General features: G+C 43.5%; 1 protein-coding gene across 2 annotated transcripts in view; it reads right to left on the bottom strand.

Annotated features, from left to right (window-relative positions):
* Window positions 1-12,537: 12,537 nt before the first annotated feature.
* The window catches only part of PMP22 (peripheral myelin protein 22), a 28,717-nt gene continuing 19,304 nt past the window's right edge, over window positions 12,538-21,950 (bottom strand). For both annotated transcript variants that reach the window (XM_005857334.2, XM_005857333.2), the window contains exons 4-5: window positions 20,949-21,089; window positions 12,538-13,830 (exon numbers count right to left, since the gene is read on the bottom strand). In XM_005857334.2, coding sequence (XP_005857396.1) covers window positions 13,664-13,830; window positions 20,949-21,089 — 308 coding nt within the window. In that variant the 3' untranslated portion in view covers window positions 12,538-13,663. The remainder of the gene's footprint in view (window positions 13,831-20,948; window positions 21,090-21,950) is intronic.

Here is a 21,950-nt window from a genome sequence, read left to right as displayed (position 1 = left end):
GGGGTTTTGTTTAGCTTCTTATTTGCAACATAGTAATAGTTGCTTAGAGTTGCAGCTGAGAGGCCGGCAAGTTAGGCAGGGAATGTTGGAGTCCACAGTCACTGGAGGAAGCAAGCCTCCCTGCTCGCTTCAGTGCATGGCTGCTGGCCGCCATCTTGGCTGACAGTTAATTTGCATAAGGATACGCTGATTAACCAATGGGAAGGGTAGCGGTCGTCCGCTAATTACCATGTTTCTCTTTTATTAGTGTAGATTGTTGTAGAATTGGTTTCCCTTTCTGATATGGCTGAGTGATTTTTTAAAATATATATATTTTTTATTTCAAAGAGAAAGGGAGAGGGAGAGAGAGATAGAAACATCAATGATGAGAGAGAACCATTGATTGGCTGCCTCCTGTACATTTCCTACTGGGGATCCAGCCCACAACCCAGGTATGTGCCCTGACCAGGAATTGAACAGTGACCTGGTTTATAGGTCAACTGGGCCATGCCATCTGGGCGCTGAATAATTTGTTTTATATATATTTTATTGATTTTTTACAGAGAGGAAGGGAGAGGGATAGAGAGTTAGAAACATCGATGAGAGAGAAACACCAATCAGCTGCCTCCTGCACACCCCTCACTGGGGATGTGCCCGAAACCAAGGTACATGCCCTTGACTGGAATCAAACCCAGGACCCTTCAGTCCACAGGTCGACGCTCTATCCACTGAGTCAAACCAGTCAGGGCTGAATAATTTTTTATTAGACCAGTCTTCCTGAAGATTACAACCATAAATTCTGGACAAAAATTTTAAAATCAATATTTTAAAACATTGTTTTAAGGCACTGGAAAGAGACTAAAAGTAGGCATATTCTGGAAGGGACTTGACATTTGACAAATTGTAATAACACTGGATGTTTCCCATTTTTAAAACGTTTAGTTTGAAAACAGGCCCCAGCCTTCACCATGTGGAGATGGCCAAAGCTTTAATGAAAAACCTGCCTCAAAAGCTGAAAGAGTTTGGCGGAAAGAGCTGGAAGAGTTTGAGGAAACCACAACCACTAGAAAGTTAGAAAGGAACTTTAGAAAAGACAGAGCCAGAGGAGAGAGCCACAAATTCTGTGTATATACTTGGATTAAATTTCAGGCTAATTTCTGAACCACACATGCATGGACAGACTCCAACTAGCTTACCAAGAACAAAATAACTGAACTGAAATTTGAGCTGTTGTCCAAGAGACACAATCTGTACTTTTAGTCCTACCAAATGAATTGCCTGCTAAAATGAGCAAACAGAAATCAATCCTCTTCAGAGGAATATAAAAAAATCCAGATTTTTACAATATAGTATTTATAATGTCCAGAATACATTTCAAAAATATTTGACATAAATAAAGAAGAAAATGTGAGTTATTCTTGAGACAAAACAATCAATAGATATTACTCCAAGATGACCCAGATATTTGAGTTAGAATTTTAAACCACCATTATAACTATGCTCTTTGGAGTAAATGAAAATATACTCACAATGAATTTAGAAATAGTAATTTTTGGCAGAAATACATCAACAGTAATAACAGAGTCAAATGGAAATTCTACAACTAAAAATATATTTTAAATAATTATATGTACACATATATAAGGATACACGGGAGTCTGAAATAAGAAAGTGAGCAATGGCTTCCATAAGAAAACATTCTCTTTCAGTCTAGGTAGTGTGTAGCCCAGAACATGGGAGAGAGCACCATGGCCCATGACCCTAAGAAGGCTGCCAGACACTTCATGAGAAGATAATCAGAAGAGATGGGATAGGTCTACTGAATCCATAGGTAATAATTGCCACTAAAGTTAACTTATTTTGCCAAGTAGAGGTTTTTTAAAGTTTGCCTTCTACCATCACCATCTTTTTATTTAAAAAGAGAAACCTACAAGTGAAAAGCATATAATTCAATTCTTCCCCCAAAAAGGTATAGTTGGCAATCTTATATTAATATGTCAAAAGGGGGAGTGGTAGAGAGAAGAATATATCTAAAAAATACTAATGCAATAAAACTACAACTCAAAATGTCATTTGATGGTACTGTATCATATGTAAATTGTTTCCTGACACAAATATTTCCATTTGAAATCTATATTTTTACATTATGATGTGTTTCGATACTTTATTTTTATTTTAATACAGTTAAAATGCAAAAAATCACTTCATGGCATTTTTTTTAATGAAACAATATCTTTAATGTTATTTCACTTAATTTAGAATATACTGAATTAACAAAGAATCCTCAAGGAGAAAAACTCAACCTCTTCTTGGACCATTTTACCTCTAGGCAGGAAAGAAAGCAGGTGGCGGCAGGAATGATTCAGATGGTAAGGGCTGCAGGAAGGGGGCTAAAGATGCCCCCCAATCAGTGGCTTCTCACCTATGGTCCAGCGTGGCTCAGAGCCAAAGGAGTTTATTTCCTTGTTGACACATTGATGTGGGTTAGCCGTGGTAAAATATTTAGTGTCCTGAGGAGATACGATGCGAGGCTGCTGAGACTTGGTCAGTAAGATATCTACCTGGCACCTAAGTTTGCATCCTGGAATTCAGCTGGGCCAACTCTAACACTGATGAGTTAGAATTCAAAGACTTTTGGTTCTACAGTACGTCACGGTTTTCTCAGGATCCGCCATGGACTCCTTCAATCTTTCCTGCCGCCCAGGCCTAAAACCGAGGTTCTAATTTTCTAGCATCAACCAGGCCCACTTGTCTGCTCAAGAAACCTATAGTGTAAAATTTATATTGCAAAGAATCTTCTGAAACAGATGGCTGTTTAATAGGGAAAAATATATGTAAACTCTCCTAGACCAGAACCCCATAGCACTAATCTATTTTCTCTTTATTTTCATGTCTTCAAATTCATGCCTTCTAAATCTGATGATTTTCAGCACAAATCAAAATGTTTACTACCTTCAGGTTTTAAATTTGACAATGGTTTCATCCTCAGGCAATCTTGCATTGTTTTCATAACTCACATTTTATAGATGCAATGTCATCATGAATCTTATTAAAATACCAGTTGGAAGAGGCTTTTTTCCCCCCTAAGTTCTCTCCATTTTATAGAGTAATTTTGTTTCAAAGAAGAGCTTTGCTTTATACCATATTGCTTCTTTTCTTGAACATCTATGTCATTTCAAATGATTGTGATTTATGTGGGTTTTTTTCTCCCAATCTGTCAAAGGGTGTTGATCTAGTATTTAGAACAGAGGTGATTTTTCCAGGAATTTCCTTTTTAATCTTTAGCTCTTCTGGGAAAAAGAAACTGCTTAAATGTACTCTACTGTCACTTTGTCAGATCAGAGACCCAAGAGTGTGAAAAGATAAGGGAGTTTTATCCCTCATAGAATTCCTCTTCCAGTTTGCTGTGAGTAGTTAGGAGTTTTCTGACCAATAATCTCAAGCCTTCAATAACACACCTCTTTTGTCAGGACCCGCGTGGTAGCTCCACTGCATTCTGTTGGCCAGGACTGTGCCAGGCGCCTGGCTGGAGAGAGCACCACAGGGCTCTTTCTCGGTGTGACCCTCCGCACCAGGTGCTTTTCCCTGAAAGTGTAGCTAACATTTGCATCCCAACTCATCCCCTGTGATCACCAAGCCCAGTGTTCACCCTCTTTACCAGCCATCTCTCATCTAAGTTAGAAGGTTTCAAAGAGGTTTGCACTTACTTCTTAAATGAGCTTTCTTCACATGTGAAACAGATTAGTGGAACATTCTCTTAAAACAATTGGATATTGAGCAAATGCACTTTGAGGTTTCTAGTATATGGTTTCATGCTACTGGGTACAAATGTTTCCTTAGTTTTAAATAAATTTGATAATTAAAAAATTGAGGCTTAAGGATGCACATAAAGAATTAAATACATGTGATCAAGCCATCATCTTTACTCAATTATAATCTTTTAAAGTGCACATGTGATTTTATCTGACCCCTTCCTCAGGAAACCACTCCTTCATCCTTTGTCCATGTGGTTTAGTGCAACTAACCCCATCCCCACTACTATAGAAGTGGACCTGTGATGCAGACCTGGCCAATCAGTTTTTTAGTCCCCACCCACACTGGTCCAGAGACTGACACATGATCCAGGCTTGTCCATTCAGAGTCCTCCCCAGATCTTGGCCTTGCAGGAGTTATCAACAGGATGCTCCTCTTCTTCTCGCATCTGGGGCTCCAGAACCATACTGGCCTGGAGCGCTGGAGGCCGTCCTGTAGCCCTGTGGAGGAAGCCCATCTGAGAAACATCCAACCACAGGCAAGACCTTCCAGGGATGAGGAGAGAGGCAGCATCCTGATGATGATGTTAACTCTTTGGTACCATGTGTGCCTGTGGTGAGAAACTGGTCTTCCTCCTGCATTTCCTTGGCTCTCACTGACTACCACGGTTACACTTCTGACACCGTGTGTGAGGGTTTCCCCCACCAAGCAATTCTCTGTGACTGCAGCTGGTGTCCTACAATGTAACTCCATTCTGACACTGTCCACCTGGAGATAGCTTAAGATACCAGACTCCCCCACTTCAGATGCCATTTGCAAGTTGTAGGTTCCCAGGTTACCCCCAATGTCAATCTGACTTGGCTATAAATCAGAAGTTCCCATGACCCCCTCTTCAGGCTCAATTAATTTGCTAGAGCAGCTCATAGAACTCAGAGAAATGCTTACATTTACCAGTTTATTCAAGGATATGATAAAGGATAAGGATGAACAGATAAAGGAAGAGGAACAAATGATCTGGGAGGGTCCCAAGCACAGGAGTTTCTCTCTCTCCATGGAGTTGGGCTGGGTCACCTCCTGGAGTGGATGTGCTCACCAACCTGGAAGCTCACTGAACCCCCTACTGTTGGGATTTTATGGAACACCACATACAGGCATGATCAATCATGAACTCCATTTCCAGCCCCTCTCCCTTCCCTGGAGAATAGAAGGTGGAACTGAAATTTGCAAGCTTCTAATCTAATAGGGTGTGGTCTTTCCTGTGACCAGCACCCATCCTGGAGCCATCCAGGAGCCCATCCAGAGTTGCCTCAGTGGAACAAAGGACCTTTCTATCTCCCAGGAAGTTACCAGGGTTTTAGGAGCTCTGTGCCAGGAACTGGGGGCAGAGGGCAATATATATTTTTCATTATCTCACAGTTCCTGATGCCAGATCTGTGTCCTTGGACTTTCCAGTTACAAATGCTAATAGACTCCCTGTCTTATTTAAGCTACCCTCCATCTAGATTTCTGACAGTCACAGTCAAAGTAATCTGAGCATTATATAAGCTGATTTCTCTTATCATTGCTAAGCATTTTCATAAAATAACCTTTTTATATTCCACCTGATTTATGTGAATTATATGCCCTACTCCATACTTCCTACTCTAGCTATCAATCACTCACTATGAATAAACAAGATAATGAGAAGTGGAGGGCTGGATGAAATTAATATTTACTGAGCACATATTAGGTGTCAGGGACCTAATTTAATTTTGCAATCATCTTTTGCTATTAATTTAATTCTCACAGTGACTCTGGAGGTTGATGTATTTTCACTGTTTTACAGATAAACACCCCCCCCCAACAGAGTTTCTAAAATGAATTCAAAAACCCTTTTGCCACCATTACTTGCCATCCTTCTCTCCCTCTTCCACCACTTAATTTACATCACAAGAATGAGAATATAGTGAAGTCATATTAACACAACAGGGTTAAAATACTGCATAGCCAATTTGGGTTTCATGAAAATCCCTGACTTTTATAACATTTTCTTCTTAATTTTGACACACTTTTTTGCATTTTAAAACTTTTATATTGGGATATGTCTACAATTGATGTCATATTTAATGGATGCTCTTCTTTTTCTTGAGAAGTTTTTATTAAAGCAATGGCACATCCTCCATTAGAGGCATTTGGGAATTAAGGAAACAGAGTAATGAACCTTCCTATACTGTTCTGTTGTGGGATTAAGAAGGCAAATTTGATTACCTCCCTTGCTCAGCTGACTTGCCTAGAGTAGATCCTTAATAACAATTTACTTCACTGAATAGATAAAAATGAAGAAACCATGATGCACAGATTGTGTGTGTGTGTGTGTGTGTGTGAGAGAGAGAGAGAGAGAGAGAGAGAGAGAGAGGCTTGCCCTTGGTCATCAGAAGCAGAATTTAAGTTTTCTGGTGTCTAGCCAAAATAGTTTGAGTCTTGTCTGAGCCTCTGCCTGCCAGTCTTCCTGGCAAAGCATCAACGTGAACCCCAAATCTGACCAGGGTCAATTCCAAGGTGAGAGTTTAGAAATCAGATGGAGGAGCTAGTAAGTTTGTTCATAGCTCTGGGTCCTTGAGGCAAAGTCATATCATGGGTCAGGCCTGTGACATAGATGATGACGCTCAAGCAGATCACCAGGCAGATAAGAGGGAGGGCAGAAGGCTCCACTCTGGAGAGCCGGATCTCTTGATCTTCTGGGAGATAATACTTTTAATTTTCATCAGCACAAGACTACACCCCAAACCAGAAGGGGTTTGCCTAATCCATCATGCTCCCCGGCCACACAATGGGACCCCTGACAAGCAGAACATCAGGAGTAAGAGAAATGGACATCATGAATGCTCATGAATTGCAAATGCTTCTTCATTAAAGGATGCTATCTTGCTTGGGACCATCTGCTTAATATAACTGGACCCAGGTCCTCAGGCCAGAAACATCTGCCACTTTAATAATTTCACCTCTTAATTAAAGTACAACCAAAAGGAGGCCAAACATAGCTATGACCCTAGACACATCAGATTTAGCCACACAGAGCAGAGAACACATCTGCCTTGGCCCGGCATCAATAGGAACACATAGGTATGCAGTTCATTCAATAGATGTGATAAAACAAATTTGAGCAAGTGAATCCCCTTTCCCCATTATCTTTATGCATCATATCAAAGACATGTTGTCTTCAAATTTAATTGATCTTCCACTGGTAGGGCCTCCTGACCAGTGGTCTTTTAGTTGCTCTGCCCTGAGGCATCTTGGTCAAGCAGTTAATGACCTATAAATAAACACTTTAATACACTGGTAGAGGTGCTATTTAAAGGAACCCTGAACTAATCCTTTTGTACCACAAAGAATTCTTTTGTCATGCAAATATTCCCCCTTAATTGACTGGTTTTGTAGGTTCAGATTTTCATATCAATTTCACGTGCAGCATCAAAGAAATGATGTGTGGCAACACTCCAGCACTGAGCAGAAAGTCACTAAATAAATGGCGGGTGACACTATTATTTCTCACTTTGGGATGCAACCACGTCATTTTGAACTTTGATCAAATTGTAAGTATGCCACAGAGATTCTGGGTATGCATCCATCTGTCTACCCCATTCTATTTGTCTGTAACCATTCTAAGAGCCTAGATCAGTGGTTCTCAACCTTCTGGCCCTTTAAATACAGTTCCTCATGTTGTGACCCAACCATAAAATTATTTTCGTTGCTACTTCATAACTGTAATGTTGCAACTGTTATGAATAGTAATGTAAATATCTGATATGCAGGATGGTCTTAGGCAACCCCTGTGAAAGGGTCGTTCAACTGCCAAAGGGGTCTCGACCCACAGGTTGAGAACCGCTGGCCTAGATGCTTAAATGTCTTTTGTTTTTTTCATATAGTTATCCTACACTGAGTTCTGTACCCCAGCAGTGGATGCTGGCAACGTAGTTAAGTGAGACACAGGACCCACCATTGTTTATCACTCACTCACTCAACAAGTATTTATTAAGCATTGTTTCATGCCCTTAGAATGCAGCCATAAACAAACCAAGGTAATGACTTTATAGAGCTTTGTTCAAGTGAAATAGGGAGAACCAAATACACACATATATGAATAACTAAAATGTCAGTAGTAAATGTTAACTATGAAGAAGAATGAAGCAGGTGGAGAAACTGTTTTAAACAGTCTTTTTCAAGGAACATCTCTCCTCGGAGGTGACAGCATAAAGCTGGGAGGTGCTGGAGAATGCCACGGAGTAGGTGGAAGGAACAGCAAGTGGAGCGGCCCTGAGGGAGAAGTGTGTTTGGTATTTTGGGGAACAGTAAGATCCATGGAACAGAAGGAGTAAAAGCAATGGTGGCAGAAAGCGAACTTTAAGAGGCATGTAGGGCCCGGGTCACATACAGCTTGCATGAATGGTAGAGACTTAGTCCTAAGAGGTGTTTGTATGATGGAGAAGGATGATGCCAAGCTCCAGCGACTACAAAAGGCAGGACTTGTCATATTTTGTTCAGCCCTTTCTTCCCTGGAGGGAAAGGATGAAGCAGAGATTCTGAAAAGCATCACAGCATCACAAGCCTCGAAACATCCACTAAAGCCTTGAAAACTCTTCAAAGCTTCCAAAGCCACAAACGTGTCAGTGAGGACCCTAAGGCCCAAGATCCTCATGTGAGAGTTGTAACCTGAATAAATTCTGGTATTCTCTATGATCCAGGTTCAAGAGAGTGTCTATCAACCAAAAGTAAATAAAAAGTTATTCAAAAACCCCTGGCTGCTGTGGCTCAATTGGTTGGACATCGTCCTATTGTCTGTGAACATGGGTTGTGCATATGTGCATACAAGTTCTTTGGTTTATCCACCCACCTCCACTCTCCCTCTAAGATTTCACAGTCTGTTCAATGTCTCTGGATCTATTTTGTTCATCAATTTATTTTGTTCATTAAATGCCACATATGAGAGTGACACTTGTCTTTCACTGACTGGCTTATTTCACTTAGCATGATGCTCTCCAGGTCACTCCACACTGTCTTAAAGGGTAAGAGAGCCTTCTCTTTTACTACTGCATAATATTCCCTGGTATAAATGTACAACAGCTTTTTTATCCACTCACTGTGATGGTTTATGATGTGCCAACTTGGCTACAATAAACTACAAGGACAGAAAGAAGAACAGCAGTCTCCCAGTTATTCAATCAAACACTAATCAGGTGCTACAGTAAAGGGATTTTGCATATGTAAGTAATGTTCCTAATCAGTTGGCTCAAGAAAGATTACCCTAGTGAGAAGGGCTCTGTCCCAGAAGACGGCCCCCACTTCAGATGACAGTTGCAAGTAGTGGGTCCTGGGGTTACCCACACTTCGTCCAACTTGGATCCAAGTCAGGGGTTCCCAGGACACTAACCTCAATTCACTAATTTGCTGTAATGGCTCAGAGGACTCAGGAAAGCACTTTTCTTGCATGTACTGGTTTGTTATAAAGGATTTTATAGAGGACACAGGTGAGCAGCCAGATGAAGAGGTACATAGGGTGAGGTCTGGGAGCATCTCGAGTGCAGCTTCCAACCCGTGGAGCTTGAGGTGCACCACCCTCCCTGCACGTGGATTTGTTCACCAAACTGGAAGCTCCCTGCCCAGTACTAGGATTTTTACAGATCCCACTACATAGGCATGATTGGTTAGATCATTGCCACGGGGATTAACTGAATCTGCAGCCCTTCTCCCCTCCAGAAGTCAGGAGGTGGGACTGAGTTTCCAACTTTCTAATCACTGGGCTGATTCCTCTGGCAACCAGCTCTCATCCTCCACATATCACCTCATTAGCATAAACTTGGTGTGATTGGAAGGGGCATATTATGAACAATAAATTCCTCCTCTCTTTTCACTCAGGAAATTAAGAGGGTTTCAGCTCTGTGCCTGGAACCCATGAGGAAGACCTAATATATATATTTCTTCTTATATCACAATAAATCTAGCTAAAGAGTTGTCAACATTGTTATCTTTTTTAAAAAATATATTTTATTGATTTTTTACAGAGAGGAAGGGAGAGGGATAGAGAGTTAGAAACATCGAGAGAGAAATTTGCTGCCTCCTGCACACCCCTCACTGGGGATGTGCCTGCAACCAAGATACATGCCCTTGACCGAAATCGAACCCAGGACCCTTCAGTCCGTAGGCCGATGCTCTATCCATTGAGCCAAACCAGTTAGGGCAACATTGTTATCTTAAAAAACAAAAACAAAAAAAAAAACAGCTTTTGGTTTCCCTGATTTTTCTCTATTTTTTTTTCTGTTTCCATTTTGTTAGTGTCTGTTCTAATCTTTATTAATTTCTTCCTTGTGCTATCAGTTTAATAGGCTTTCCTTTCTCCAGTGTTGTAAGGTAGAAGGCTAGATTAATTTCAGATCTTCTTAATATTCATTTATAACTATAAATTTCACTTTAACCACTGTTTTAGCTGCCTCCCCTAAGTTTTGATATGTTATTTCTTCATTTTCATTTACCTCAAAGTATTTTATGACTTTTGTTTTCTTCTTTAACTTATTGTTTATTTAGTGGTGTGTTGTTTAATTTCCACATATTTATTTCTCAATTTCCTCCCGCTATTGATTCCTAATTTCTTCCTATTGTGGGAACTTTGTGTTATTTTTTTAAAAATATATATTTTATTGATTTTTTACAGAGAGGATGGGAGAGAGATAGAGAGTTAGAAACATCGATGACAGAGAAACATCGATCAGCTGCCTCCTGCACACCTCCTACTGGGAATGTGCCCGCAACCAAGGTACATGCCCTTGACTGGAATCAAACCTGAGACCTTTCAGTCTGCAGGTCGATGCTCTATCCACTGAGCCAAACCGGTTAGGGCAACTTTGTGTTATTTTTATCCTCTTAAATTTATTGAGATTTGTTCTATGGCCTTGCATGTGACATGTCTTGGAGGCTGAATCTGTGTACATGTGAGAAGAATATATCTTCTGTGGTTGTTAGGTAGAATGTTCTACAGATTTCTGTTAAATCCAATTGTTTCAGAGGGCTTTTCAAGTATTTTATTTCTTTGTTGATTTTCTGTTTAGTTGTTTACCCCATGAATGAAGTATTTAGGTCTCCAACACTTATTAGTTGTCTCTTTTCCCTTCATTTTTGTTAGTTTTTGCTTCATATATTTTGGTGTACTAATATTAGGTGCATATATGTTGACAACTGTTATACCTTCCTGGTGTATTGAGCTTTTTATCATTATGAAATGTCCTTCTTTACAGTCTATAAAAGAGAGTTTATGAAATACAAGTGCAGGCAGACTTCATTTTATTGCACTTTGCAGATGCTGTGTTTTCTTACAAATTAAAGGCAAAAGCCTCACCAGCAGGACGGTGGACTTGATGTACTGCAGTGGTCCGGCACTGGCCCACAGTCTCCGAAGTATGCCTGTACACATTTGCAAAGCATGAGCTTGGAAGTAAGATTCCCAGCTCCCCAATCACCTGTGTCTCACGTGCATTTCATGGCCATCTGTGCCACTGAACCAATCAGTCGGAGTCAGAGGCAGAGTGTGCTGGTCACCATGGAGACCCTCAGAAGGAAGAAGCCCTGCATCACCCATGTCCAAGGGCAGGAGAGTGTGAGGAGCCTGCTGGGGGCTTCCTGCTAGGTCCTTGCTACTCAGGTGTGACCAGCAGCACCAGCATGGTTCAGGCTCTACCTGGAAACACAGAACCCCCACCCCCACCCCAGACCTACAGAGCCAGACTCTGTATTTCACAGGTGCTACCTTAGCACATAAACATCTCATCATCAGTGGGAGTCACAGAAGCTGTCACCCTGGCTGTACACTGCCATCACCAGCAGGGAGGGTGCCCCCCAGACTCAGGGATCAGAATCCCGGAGCGGGCCCAGCATGGGATTCTAATGTGCAGCCCAATCCTGAAATTCCCCAGAACAATCAACATCTTCTCCCACGCCTCGATCATAACATTTGTGATAAACACTAATTTATAGGATACTTTCTACCCACCATCACCATGCCAAGTATCTCACACTTACTATCTCCTTTTAGCCTCTACCATATCATCAACACGACATGGCACCTGCATTTAAGTAACATGTCCAGCCTCAGACAGCTGGTAAGAGGCAAAGGGCAGATTGAAACCCAGGCTGCCTGATTCCTATGCTCTTCATTATAATGTAGTCACCATTTGCTTGTGCCTCTCACTAAAATGTGACTTTTTGAGATTGAGAATTGTATTATTTTCTCTTGACCTCTGGCTTAACATAGGTGCTCAATAAATATTGAAGAATATTAAATGCATCATTAACTTGGTATATCACAGATGCACAATAAAAGGTCAATGGGTAAAAGTACGAATGAGTCACAGCCCAGAACCCAGAGGATGACATGGTCACCCTTTTCCTCCCTCAGGGCAGTATTAGGAGCTCAGCTGATGCCAACCAATGTTTTATCTGAGACTGACCTCAATTCATTCCTCATTAGGTGAGCTCATGAACGGCTCTGTGGTCCCCATGTCAGTCATCAGAGAGCAGAGTACAAGAGGGCTGACTAAAGGAACTACAGTCCATTCACCATTACCGTTTCCGCTGAAGTTCTCGGCCCTGTGCAATCAGCAGACATCTGCACAGGCTTCTGGAAGGCCTGTACAAAGCTATGCTTTGGGGACCAAACTGCAATGCTGATCATCTGCTCAACTTCCTTTCCACTGAAGTGCTCCCCTCCACTCCAACATGCACCTCACACTCACACTCACACTCACACCCAGGTCCCCACAAAAACCCAAGAGAGATCAGTGAGTTACTCTGATGTTTATTTTAATGCATCTTAGTCCACACAGTTGATATAAAATCAGAAAAAGCGAAGCAAAAACAAAAAGGTCTGGAGTCTTAGCATCAGAAGGGCACCATATATACATCTACAGTTGGTGGCCGATACAAGTCATTGCCAGACAGTCCTTGGAGACAGAGAACAGCCTAGACCCAGCGGAGCCCTGGAAACTCGTGGCCGCAAGGGTCTAGAGACTCGTCCTGACCCTCCGACCGCAGGGAAATGTGGGAGTGATAAAGCTGTGTTTATGACTTATTATCATAATAATGATAGCAGCCCAGCCAGGTACAAAGGCAGTTATAAACCATTTATATTACACAGAATTATTCAGTCTCCATTCTACTTTATGGTGTAAAATTGTTAATTGAATTTCCAGTGAGTAGTTTAGAAGATTAGTGATCATAAGGAATGGTAAATACATAGCACCATTTCATAGGTTTTATTTTGTCACTAATTTCTCATCTAGACATGTGACCAGGACACCCACCTCAGGGGCGAGCATTCCGAAGCCACAGCCGTGATTTTGCCAAGGGCTCCAGTTTGAGGGTTTTGTCCACGTGCGTAAGGCTTGGCGTGGGCATGGGCAGTGTGTGCCTCTGTGAGAACACAGGTCACCACTGTGAGAGGGCTTTTGGCCATTTGGGCTTTCTACCCACACTTTGGTTTTCTAAATGAGGTGGAGTGGGAGGGAGGTATCTTCTTTCAAATGAAAGGGAAGGGGCGAGATGGAGTTATTTTATTTCTGGGTAAAACAAAACAAAACAATAATACTGAGCTTGATTATACAGTTAGGATGTAAAGTTCCTTAGCTACTTCTTTAAGGTTTCAACACAAGGCTGATGGTCAACATATAAAGCAAACAATACTATGTACATATATGTAAAAAGTGTTATAAATAGGTTTTATAAACCGTAGATATTATATACATCTTCAATCAACACTAACCCCACCCCCCCTAACTGCACTCTGTTTGGTTTGGTTTGAGTTTGGGTTTTTGGCTAGCTTTTGGTTTTTTTGTTTCTTTTTTTCTTTTTTTAGGTTTCCTTCCTCCCTCCCCTGCGTATGCCCAGAGCCTCAGATGAACTGAGCACCTCAGTCGCGTTTCCGTAAGATCACATAGATGAACCCACTGAGCAGAGCCAGGGGGAAGGCCACCCAGGCAAGGATGTAGGCGAATCCATAGGAGTAATCAGAGTTGTAGATGTGCCATTCTGTGTGTCTCACCGTGTAGATGGATGCTGCACTCATCACACACAGACCTGGGGAAAGAGAAGGACAATCCGAGTGAGGGAGAGATCACAGAGGCCCCCTCTCCACCCCCGACTGCAGGGTCTACAGGACCTGGGCACTTGCCCACACTACTCGCTGCCCTGAACACACACACACACACACACACACACACACACACACACACCAGACCCCCACGCGGGCTGCAGGGAGGCAGACACCGCTGTATGCGGAGAGCATGCAGGACTCTGGAAGAACCTGCTGCCGGGTCCAGGAGTGGCAGCAGGGGGCTTGAAGATACAGGGACACAAGAAACAATCAGCACTCCACTTCCAATCTGTGTGACCCAGGCCATCCATCATCTTTGCCATCTTTTCTGCCCCATTTCTCTTGCTTTAACTGTCACCAATTCCCAGTTACCACAGAGTGTTCAGCGAGAATTCAGGTTGCAAGATAAACCTACCTATCTCCTTACAAGAATGGTTCGGCATGGAAACCTGTGACCACTCTCCAAAGGGGGGCATGTTTTCTGGAGCCAATGAAAGTGCAGTGACACTTTACCATGATCGGAGTTGTGTCATGGCAACAGTGTTGGGTTCCAGGCAGAGCACAGGGGCAGGACTCCATGCTAATCCCCTCAGCAGGACTGTCATGTAAGACATGAACAAGCAGACAGACATACGGAGATGAAAAGTGAGGAGACAGGAGGAAGGACAGGACATGCGGGGGGAGGAGACTATCAAGGGCAAGCTCATTGCACCGGGTCCCTTTCAACAGTTCTTGGTTCCTCCAAGGTTGGATTTGAAGCCAAAAGAGGGTGCAACGATGTCACATACACAGGTAGGCCAGGCCACCCTCTCTGGCCACCACTGCAGCCCTTTGGTGTGGGAAGGAGAAGAACATGTCCACCTTGGTCCTCAGGAAGCAGGTAAGTTCAAATGCGATAGTCCATGCCCACCATGGCAGTCAGGATCCCCTGTGGGGTGGGGTCCAGTGACCTCGGCACCCCAGCCTGGAATTGCACAAAGCCTGCTCTGTTTCCTCCTGAAAGCAGGGTCTTTGAAAGGCTCTGAGTGACTCTATTATGAATGCAGCAGGCCGTGTGGGATTCCTGCGGTTCCAAAGCTCCCAATGGTCTGGACCACCTACATCTAACCTCACTGCTATTTGATGGGACACTGCAACTTTGTTTGAATAAAGTGCAGAATTGGAATTTGTCACATTCACTGCCCTGATAATATTGTCCTTCTGCAAGTCAGGGCAGAACACTCCTACTCCACTGGCCCCCGTCGGGAAAGCCACACAATAGTCTTAGCACTACAGTGGGATCAGAGCCAGGATCCCGCTACCTACGGAAAGTCTGAGAGGCAGCGAGGACATCTATATCAGAGGGGGAACTGCAGCTGGCAAATCTGTTTTAGAGATAGAATTTTAATCTGCTGGGGACACACTATTAGCCTTGAGGCCCATGATCCTCAGTGGTCTTCCCCCACTGCTCCATGACTCACCTCTCTAAAGTGCTAATTCTTATCTTTAAGAAATATTGAAGTTGCCTCTTGAGCTATAGCCTAGCTACCCAATGAGGGCAGGGCTATAAAAAGAGAAGCATGACCAAAGGAGAGAGGGAGGTTAAAGAGAATGCTGAGAGGCCAGGACAATGCATATCGTGTTGGTAGGGCTTCCAAATGGGGTGTGTCTAACCAGCACTGGCGTGGAAAATGCCATCGTAGCCATGGAGACCAGCTGTGCACAGACTTCACTGGCAAAGAAAACATCAAAGAGAGAGCATTCCACCAATGACCAAGAGGGATGGAGAGAGGCAGGATACACAAGTGTGATGACTAACTAGATGGCTTAATTTATGACATCTACCCAAGTGGAAACTCAGAAGCAAATGAATTTAAGTTTTGCTTTAAAAAGCAACAAAAAGAGAGGATACACACGTTATAATTATTGTTGTCAGTAGACTGGAGTTTTAGGGGATACATTATTTCAAGGCTTTCTATACATAAAGCAATAGTTGTGCCCTGGAATCGAGAGCAGTCAATGCCATGAAATAGTCCCTAAAAGTCAGACATTGCTCCCCATAAGTGGACTATGACTCAATTTCTCAGCAGCCAGTGCATGGAAATGAATTTCTGAAAGTCCCCCATGATGAAGGTAAGTGAGGTCCCTATGGTGAAGGTAAGTGAAGGTCCCTATGGTGAAGGTAAGTGAAGGTCCTTATGGTGAAGGTAAGTGAAGCTCCTGACACACTGGCAGGTGCTCTGCTTTCCCCACAAGTGACAGTCTGTGCTTTGGCAGTGACCTGCCCTGAGAGGGGCCTGCATCTGAGAGTGTAGGCCATTTTTAAGTGGAAGGACACAACCTGTCCAAACAACATAAAAGTGCTGCCCATTCAAAAGTTCACAAGAGTTTCTACCTGCCTAGGGATGGCTGGCTCTGAACAACTCCCAGAAAATTCTTCCTTTAGAGTCCTCTTGAAGAGGAGACCTCAAGCCTCCTTTAGTGATGATAGCAGCTGCAGGTGAGCGATTAGAGCCCAAAACTTTGGGAGGGAGCAACCAAGGGGCTGAATGCAAATGAAGAAAGAAATGGTGGGAATTCTCTAAACTTCCTTATCTTTATTCTAATTGGCTCAAGAAACATGCAGTGAGTACCTATTGTGTGCGGGCACTGTTCTAGAGCATCTAGATAAAGAGACCCAGCCCCTACCTTCATGGGGTGAGCGTCATTCAAAAACAGACATGTCAGTAGAAACTTCCAATATTGTATGATGTGACTTCAAGAGAGGGTGAGAGAAATGCATGAATGGGCACTAAGCCCAAACTAGGGACTGGGGAAGCCTGACGGGGAGATGGTGCTTGACCTGGGACTAAAGGATGTGTAAGAGTTAGCCAGGTGAAGAAAGGTGGGAAGGGAATTCAGGAAGAGCATGAGCAAGACAAGGAAAACGGAGAGCTTGATGGAATGATTCTCTCATAAGGAGGGTGCTGAATGTGGTGTCCAACTGAAGCTGCCTTGATCCACTCAGAACAGAGGAGGCACTGTGCTCTTATTCATCTTTCAAATGATTTCATCCTAAAGCCCTATATCTATACCTATATCCACCTGACAGGAAAAAAAACAAACAGCAAGTAAAACCCACGCAGGAGTCTCCTTCTCCCATGTTTTCTGTTCCTTTCAATGAAAATGAACAGTCACTACACATGTGACCTGAGTTTGATTCTGCCTATGGACCACAGTTATGAGTCATCCGGCGAGTAGGTTATTTGGGGCCTTCTTTTATGTGGTGTGCACAGAGCTCATGGCTGGTGTAAGGAGTGAAATCAATAAAAATATGCACAGCTCCTTTTCAGGTCTGCATCTATATGAATTTCTTGATGTTTTCCCATCTAGCGCAACCCAACGCAACCCAGCTAGGGCAAGGGTAACTACTGTCTGGGACCAGGTGGCTATAGGCTCTGCAAATGAGAATGAGACCAAAACCCAGACACAGGATCAGCATGGCCTTTGTCTAAGAAGGAGGTAGAGAAGAATCAGTGACTCGTGAACAGGAGGAGCTGTCTGTGAAGAAATGTCCCTGAAGAACTGGCAGTGGGATTGGGGGCTGTTTAAAGGCTACACCCTGTCATTCCGAACCTACAGGAACCTCAGTCACCCAGGGAGCGGCCCCACCCAAGAGCTCTTAAGTAGGACTCTCCAGGGATGAAGTCTGAGCACGGGAATTTTTTTAAAAAGCACCCCCTCTTCTAAAAGGTAATTCTGTTGTGCAGCTAAGCTCGAAAAGCACTTAACTAGGTGAAGACGCCTCTTGATATGTCTTTAGGAAGCAGCCAACCTAAGAAGTATGTAATCACGGAAAGACAGCTCTTAAATGTGAGACTTGTGGCTTGTTATGAAATGGAGAAAGGATGACACAGCAAAGCAGGTGGACCTATAACCACACGCAGAGCTGTAATCTGGAGCAAGGCAGACGCAGCTCCCGAATCTAGAGTCAGCCCAAGAGCCCCACACACCTCTCACTACCTTCCCGCACCCTTAGGTGACCGATCTGTAAAGATCACAGCTGCCCTCCTCCCGCCCCAAGAGAAGCTATGCAGGACAATCCAGCCTGCACCTGTCACCTGGGAGTCTGGTGGCTTCCACTTAAAATGCTTTTGGCTTGGCCCTGACCGGTTTGGCTCAGTGGATAGAGCATCGGCCTGGGGACTCAGGCGTCCCAGGTTCGATTCCACTCAAGGGCATGTACCTTGGTTGCGGGCATATACCCAGTGGGGAGTGTGCAGGAGGCAGCTGATCGATGTTTCTCTCTCATCGATGTTTCTAACTCTCTATCCCTCTCTCTTCCTCTCTGTAAAGAATCAATAAAATATATTTAAAAAAAAATGCTTTTGGCTTTGAGGATGCATCTGCCCTGCGTGGACCCTACCTACTGTGGCAGGAACACTTCGATTTACATTCCATGATTGAGGGGCTACTTGCTTCCCCCTCCCTCCCTCCTTTCCCCTTTTTGTGTTTGTCTGTTTCAGCTTTCCTGATCTGTTCCTCCACAGTAAGCTGTAACTCCTCAGGCTGTCCCCAGTTCTCAACTCCAACTACCTTCCCTACTTTTCTCTCTAGTTGCTGGTTTCTAAATGGGATGTGAATCGGGAAACACACGTGACAACGTTGATTTAGAGTTGCCACACATTTAGAGTCAGGAAATCTGTCAAATCCCTAACCCGTTTAGTTCTCAATTTTAATGGAAAGACCCTACAGCAAGTTCAAATGCAACATTCCAGAGACCTGAGGTTCCTAGAAGACAAACTTCCAGGTCCTGTTGGCTGGAGTTAACAGTTAAGAACTGAGCATTCGTAGGACTTACAACTTACAACTGCTATTTTTGGCTCAACATTTCTAATTCAAGATATGAACAGCTAAACTGACAAACTCATAACTGAAAACCGGGTCTTGTGAGAGATAAGCAGCTAGATTTGAAGGGGATAAAGGAAGAACAACTTAGTGTTTTTAAATTCAGGGGTTTTTACAGAGTTCTAACAAGGCTTGCATTGGGTTCAGAGGTGAATCAAAGCAGTGAAGCGAGTACGGACAGTAAATATGCATCGGAAGATTAGAAAACCTCAACTGCTAAGAGCTTTTTGCTGAACGAAATACTTTAAAACAGGGCAGGGCCAGCATTTGCGACTTCATGGTCGTTAACTCTGGACTTATCAGGACGTGGTTGCAGAGGCATTGTTACAGGATTTAATGCTGAGCTAGCTCAGTGGGAAAGGACAGGGCTGCCTGCTCTGCGGAGCCCCTGCAACAGCGACAGGCTTTTCTCAGCCACTGCTTTCAGTCTAAGTAGTTCTGAAGGTGCAGGCTCTTACTCATCACAGGTGCATGGGACCTTAAGAATAGTAAATAATGCAAATTTGCACTGAGTTTCCACTGTAAATCGGTCAATGAAAAATAATGCAGAAAGCAGAGTTTCTACCTTGGATTTTGTGTTCCTTGGAAATGGTGGTGTATTCTGCATCTCTCAATATAAAGAGGCACCTACCTGTATTCATCCCCGTGGTCTGAGGGAGTGGAAGCATTCAGGTTATTCTCCCCCAAGGCCAGCTTACTCATCAGTCAAGTAACAAGCTTGTGCAGATCAAATATAAATATTTCATGAAACTTCTGCTTCCTAGGTCTAGATTACTTTATCTTGAGGACACATCCATTGCTACAATGGGTATAATCATCATTTGAATACCCATCACACTTAAATGGTGAACCAAAGAAATCCCAGAATGCATTTTAGGCTTGTTGTATCGCCTCTGGAAATGGAGTGAGTAATGATAACTCTGCTGCTAGCATGCCTACAGATGATCTTACTGCATAATTAGTAATTTCACAAAGCTGGCGACAATCCAGGAGCTTGGTTTGGTATAATAAAACTGTGCAAGTGCAAAGCACTATTTGGTTTTGAAACCCTAACACTGTGCATATTGAAACATTATATTTAAATATTTAATGGGAAGTGGATCTCCAGGTTACTTGCTTTTTCCAGTAACTCTCTGGCTTTTAGAAAAGGTCATCAATATTCAACCTCAGGCTGTGTCCGTCCATACAGCCCTGTGCAAGCCATTATATCCATCCATCCAGAATGCATGGGTTGTTTTCAACCCTCCACATGACTGCTTCTGAGCACAAGCTGGTGACTCAGCACCGGGGTCATTCTGACAACCAATTAAAACAAGATGCCATTTGCCTACTCGGATGGCCAGAATCTAGAACATCTCACAGCAGCCAGATGTACTCTGGTCCATATGGAGTCTGTGATTTAGGAACTTGGGCTATAGAACCCGCCACATTTGTCTCTTATTCCTTTCAATGTCCCGCTGACTCAGTCAGTTGGCAGTCAATGGACAAAAGGCTGAATTAGTAGAGTAAGACACTGTTCAGAAAAGAGAGACAAAGTCAGAGGATTCGCCCTCTACACTAGAGGCCTCTAGGACTCTCGTATCATACAGCCTGTCCAATGGGGGGGCTTGAAAGCAGTTTAGGGAGGAGATAAAGATCTTATGTGCTGTCAGGGACCCCTGTTTTGGAAATGATGGCGGGTTATACAACGGTGACAAAATGAAGACACCTGAAATGACAACAGGAAATCAAGCCCAGGGGAACAGAGAAGCTGGAGTGCAGGAGAGCAGGAGTTTGTTAGCGTGGCTTCATCGCTGCATAGAGTAAGAGATGCACCCGAGAACACCTTGGCTGTTCTCAACAGCGCGTCAGGGCCATTCTCTAGGCTGAGGCCGAATAGCTCCCTGGGGCATAACCTAATCTCTAGGAATCCATCCTCAGGACTGGCCTCTGCTGTACTGATACCCTCAGCATTGAACTCTGATCGTGGGTCCATACTGCAGCTTTCTTCCTGGTGATAGGAACCTTCCTTCCAGAACCCTAACTCCTATTTCCTATGCACACCATTCCATGAAGAAGTGGGTAGTTCCCTGATTCTAAGATATATGCACAGGTGCACACACACACACGCACACATCTGTACTTTATAAAAACCATTCCATGAGCAGACTCAGGAAACGTCAATCACTCCGGGGCCACACCCTTCTTCTAACTGATCAGGCTCAGCTCCTGCATGCACTTCATCATCACCACTTACCAGCAAGAATCTGGAAGATCCCAGTGAGGTAAAACCGGCCCCCTTTGGTGATGGTGAAGAGCTGGTAAAAGAACAGGAAGAGGGACAGCACACTGAAGATGATGGACAGGATCATGGTGGCCTGGACAGACTGCAGCCATTCTGGAGGGAAGAGACACGGGTTAGCACCACCAGCATGGCCAAGGGAGGGCCTGGTCACGAGGAGCATGGGGCCTGGTGCACCATGACCCTTGAGAGCCACAGTCCTCCCAGGCTGCACAAGCCCTCTTTTATGAGCAAAATCGGACAATTCACTTTTGTCCTCTTAAAAGTCAGTTGTGGACATTTTAGGAAAGGGCTGTAAGACAATATCTACAGTCCTACCACTAGCAGTTAAATTCAAATTAAAATGTACTGAGTTGCCTTCCAGTCTTTCTGCCAAATGTATTACTTACACATATATGTATGTGTTAAAGAGGGTCTGAGCCCCGCCCACTGACTTCTCTCTTCTCCACTTCAGAGGTTTCTGAAGGGCTTATTGGAATCCTTACATTACAATAGCTTAAAACCACTGTTCAAAATGTTAGCATCCCCCAAAGAATATAGATATCTTGGGGATGGATGGGAATAAGGAAATGGTAGAAAATTGGAAGAAATGCTGATGGAGAAGAGCTATGAAGATCCATTTGCTCAGCCAAGCTGTATCTGTTCTTGGCCAATCTTGACCCTCATCATTAACCTCAGCGAAGAGCAGTTTGTGCTCAAATCATGTGTGCAGTGGTCATGGATTACACTTCCGCCTCTTTATGGAACCCCCTCGCCTTAGATCAAATCTCCAGGCGTCCTTCTGAAATTCAGGCAAGAAAGAGTTCTGGAGTTCACCACCTACTGCAAATAATGTCATTTCAGCAACCGAGGAGGACTGGACACACCTGGGCTCTGCTCTCCAGAGGGCCACCTGTCACCTGTGTCCTTCCTTCCAAGTGCCAAAGACACGCCAGACAGCACTGCTCTAAACACGCA

Source organism: Myotis brandtii, unplaced genomic scaffold (genome assembly GCF_000412655.1).
Source record: "Myotis brandtii unplaced genomic scaffold, ASM41265v1 scaffold1103, whole genome shotgun sequence".
Taxonomy (NCBI): Eukaryota; Metazoa; Chordata; class Mammalia; order Chiroptera; family Vespertilionidae; genus Myotis; species Myotis brandtii.
The sequence above is the reverse complement of the archived record's forward strand: the minus strand, read 5'-3'. Positions and strand labels throughout refer to the sequence as shown.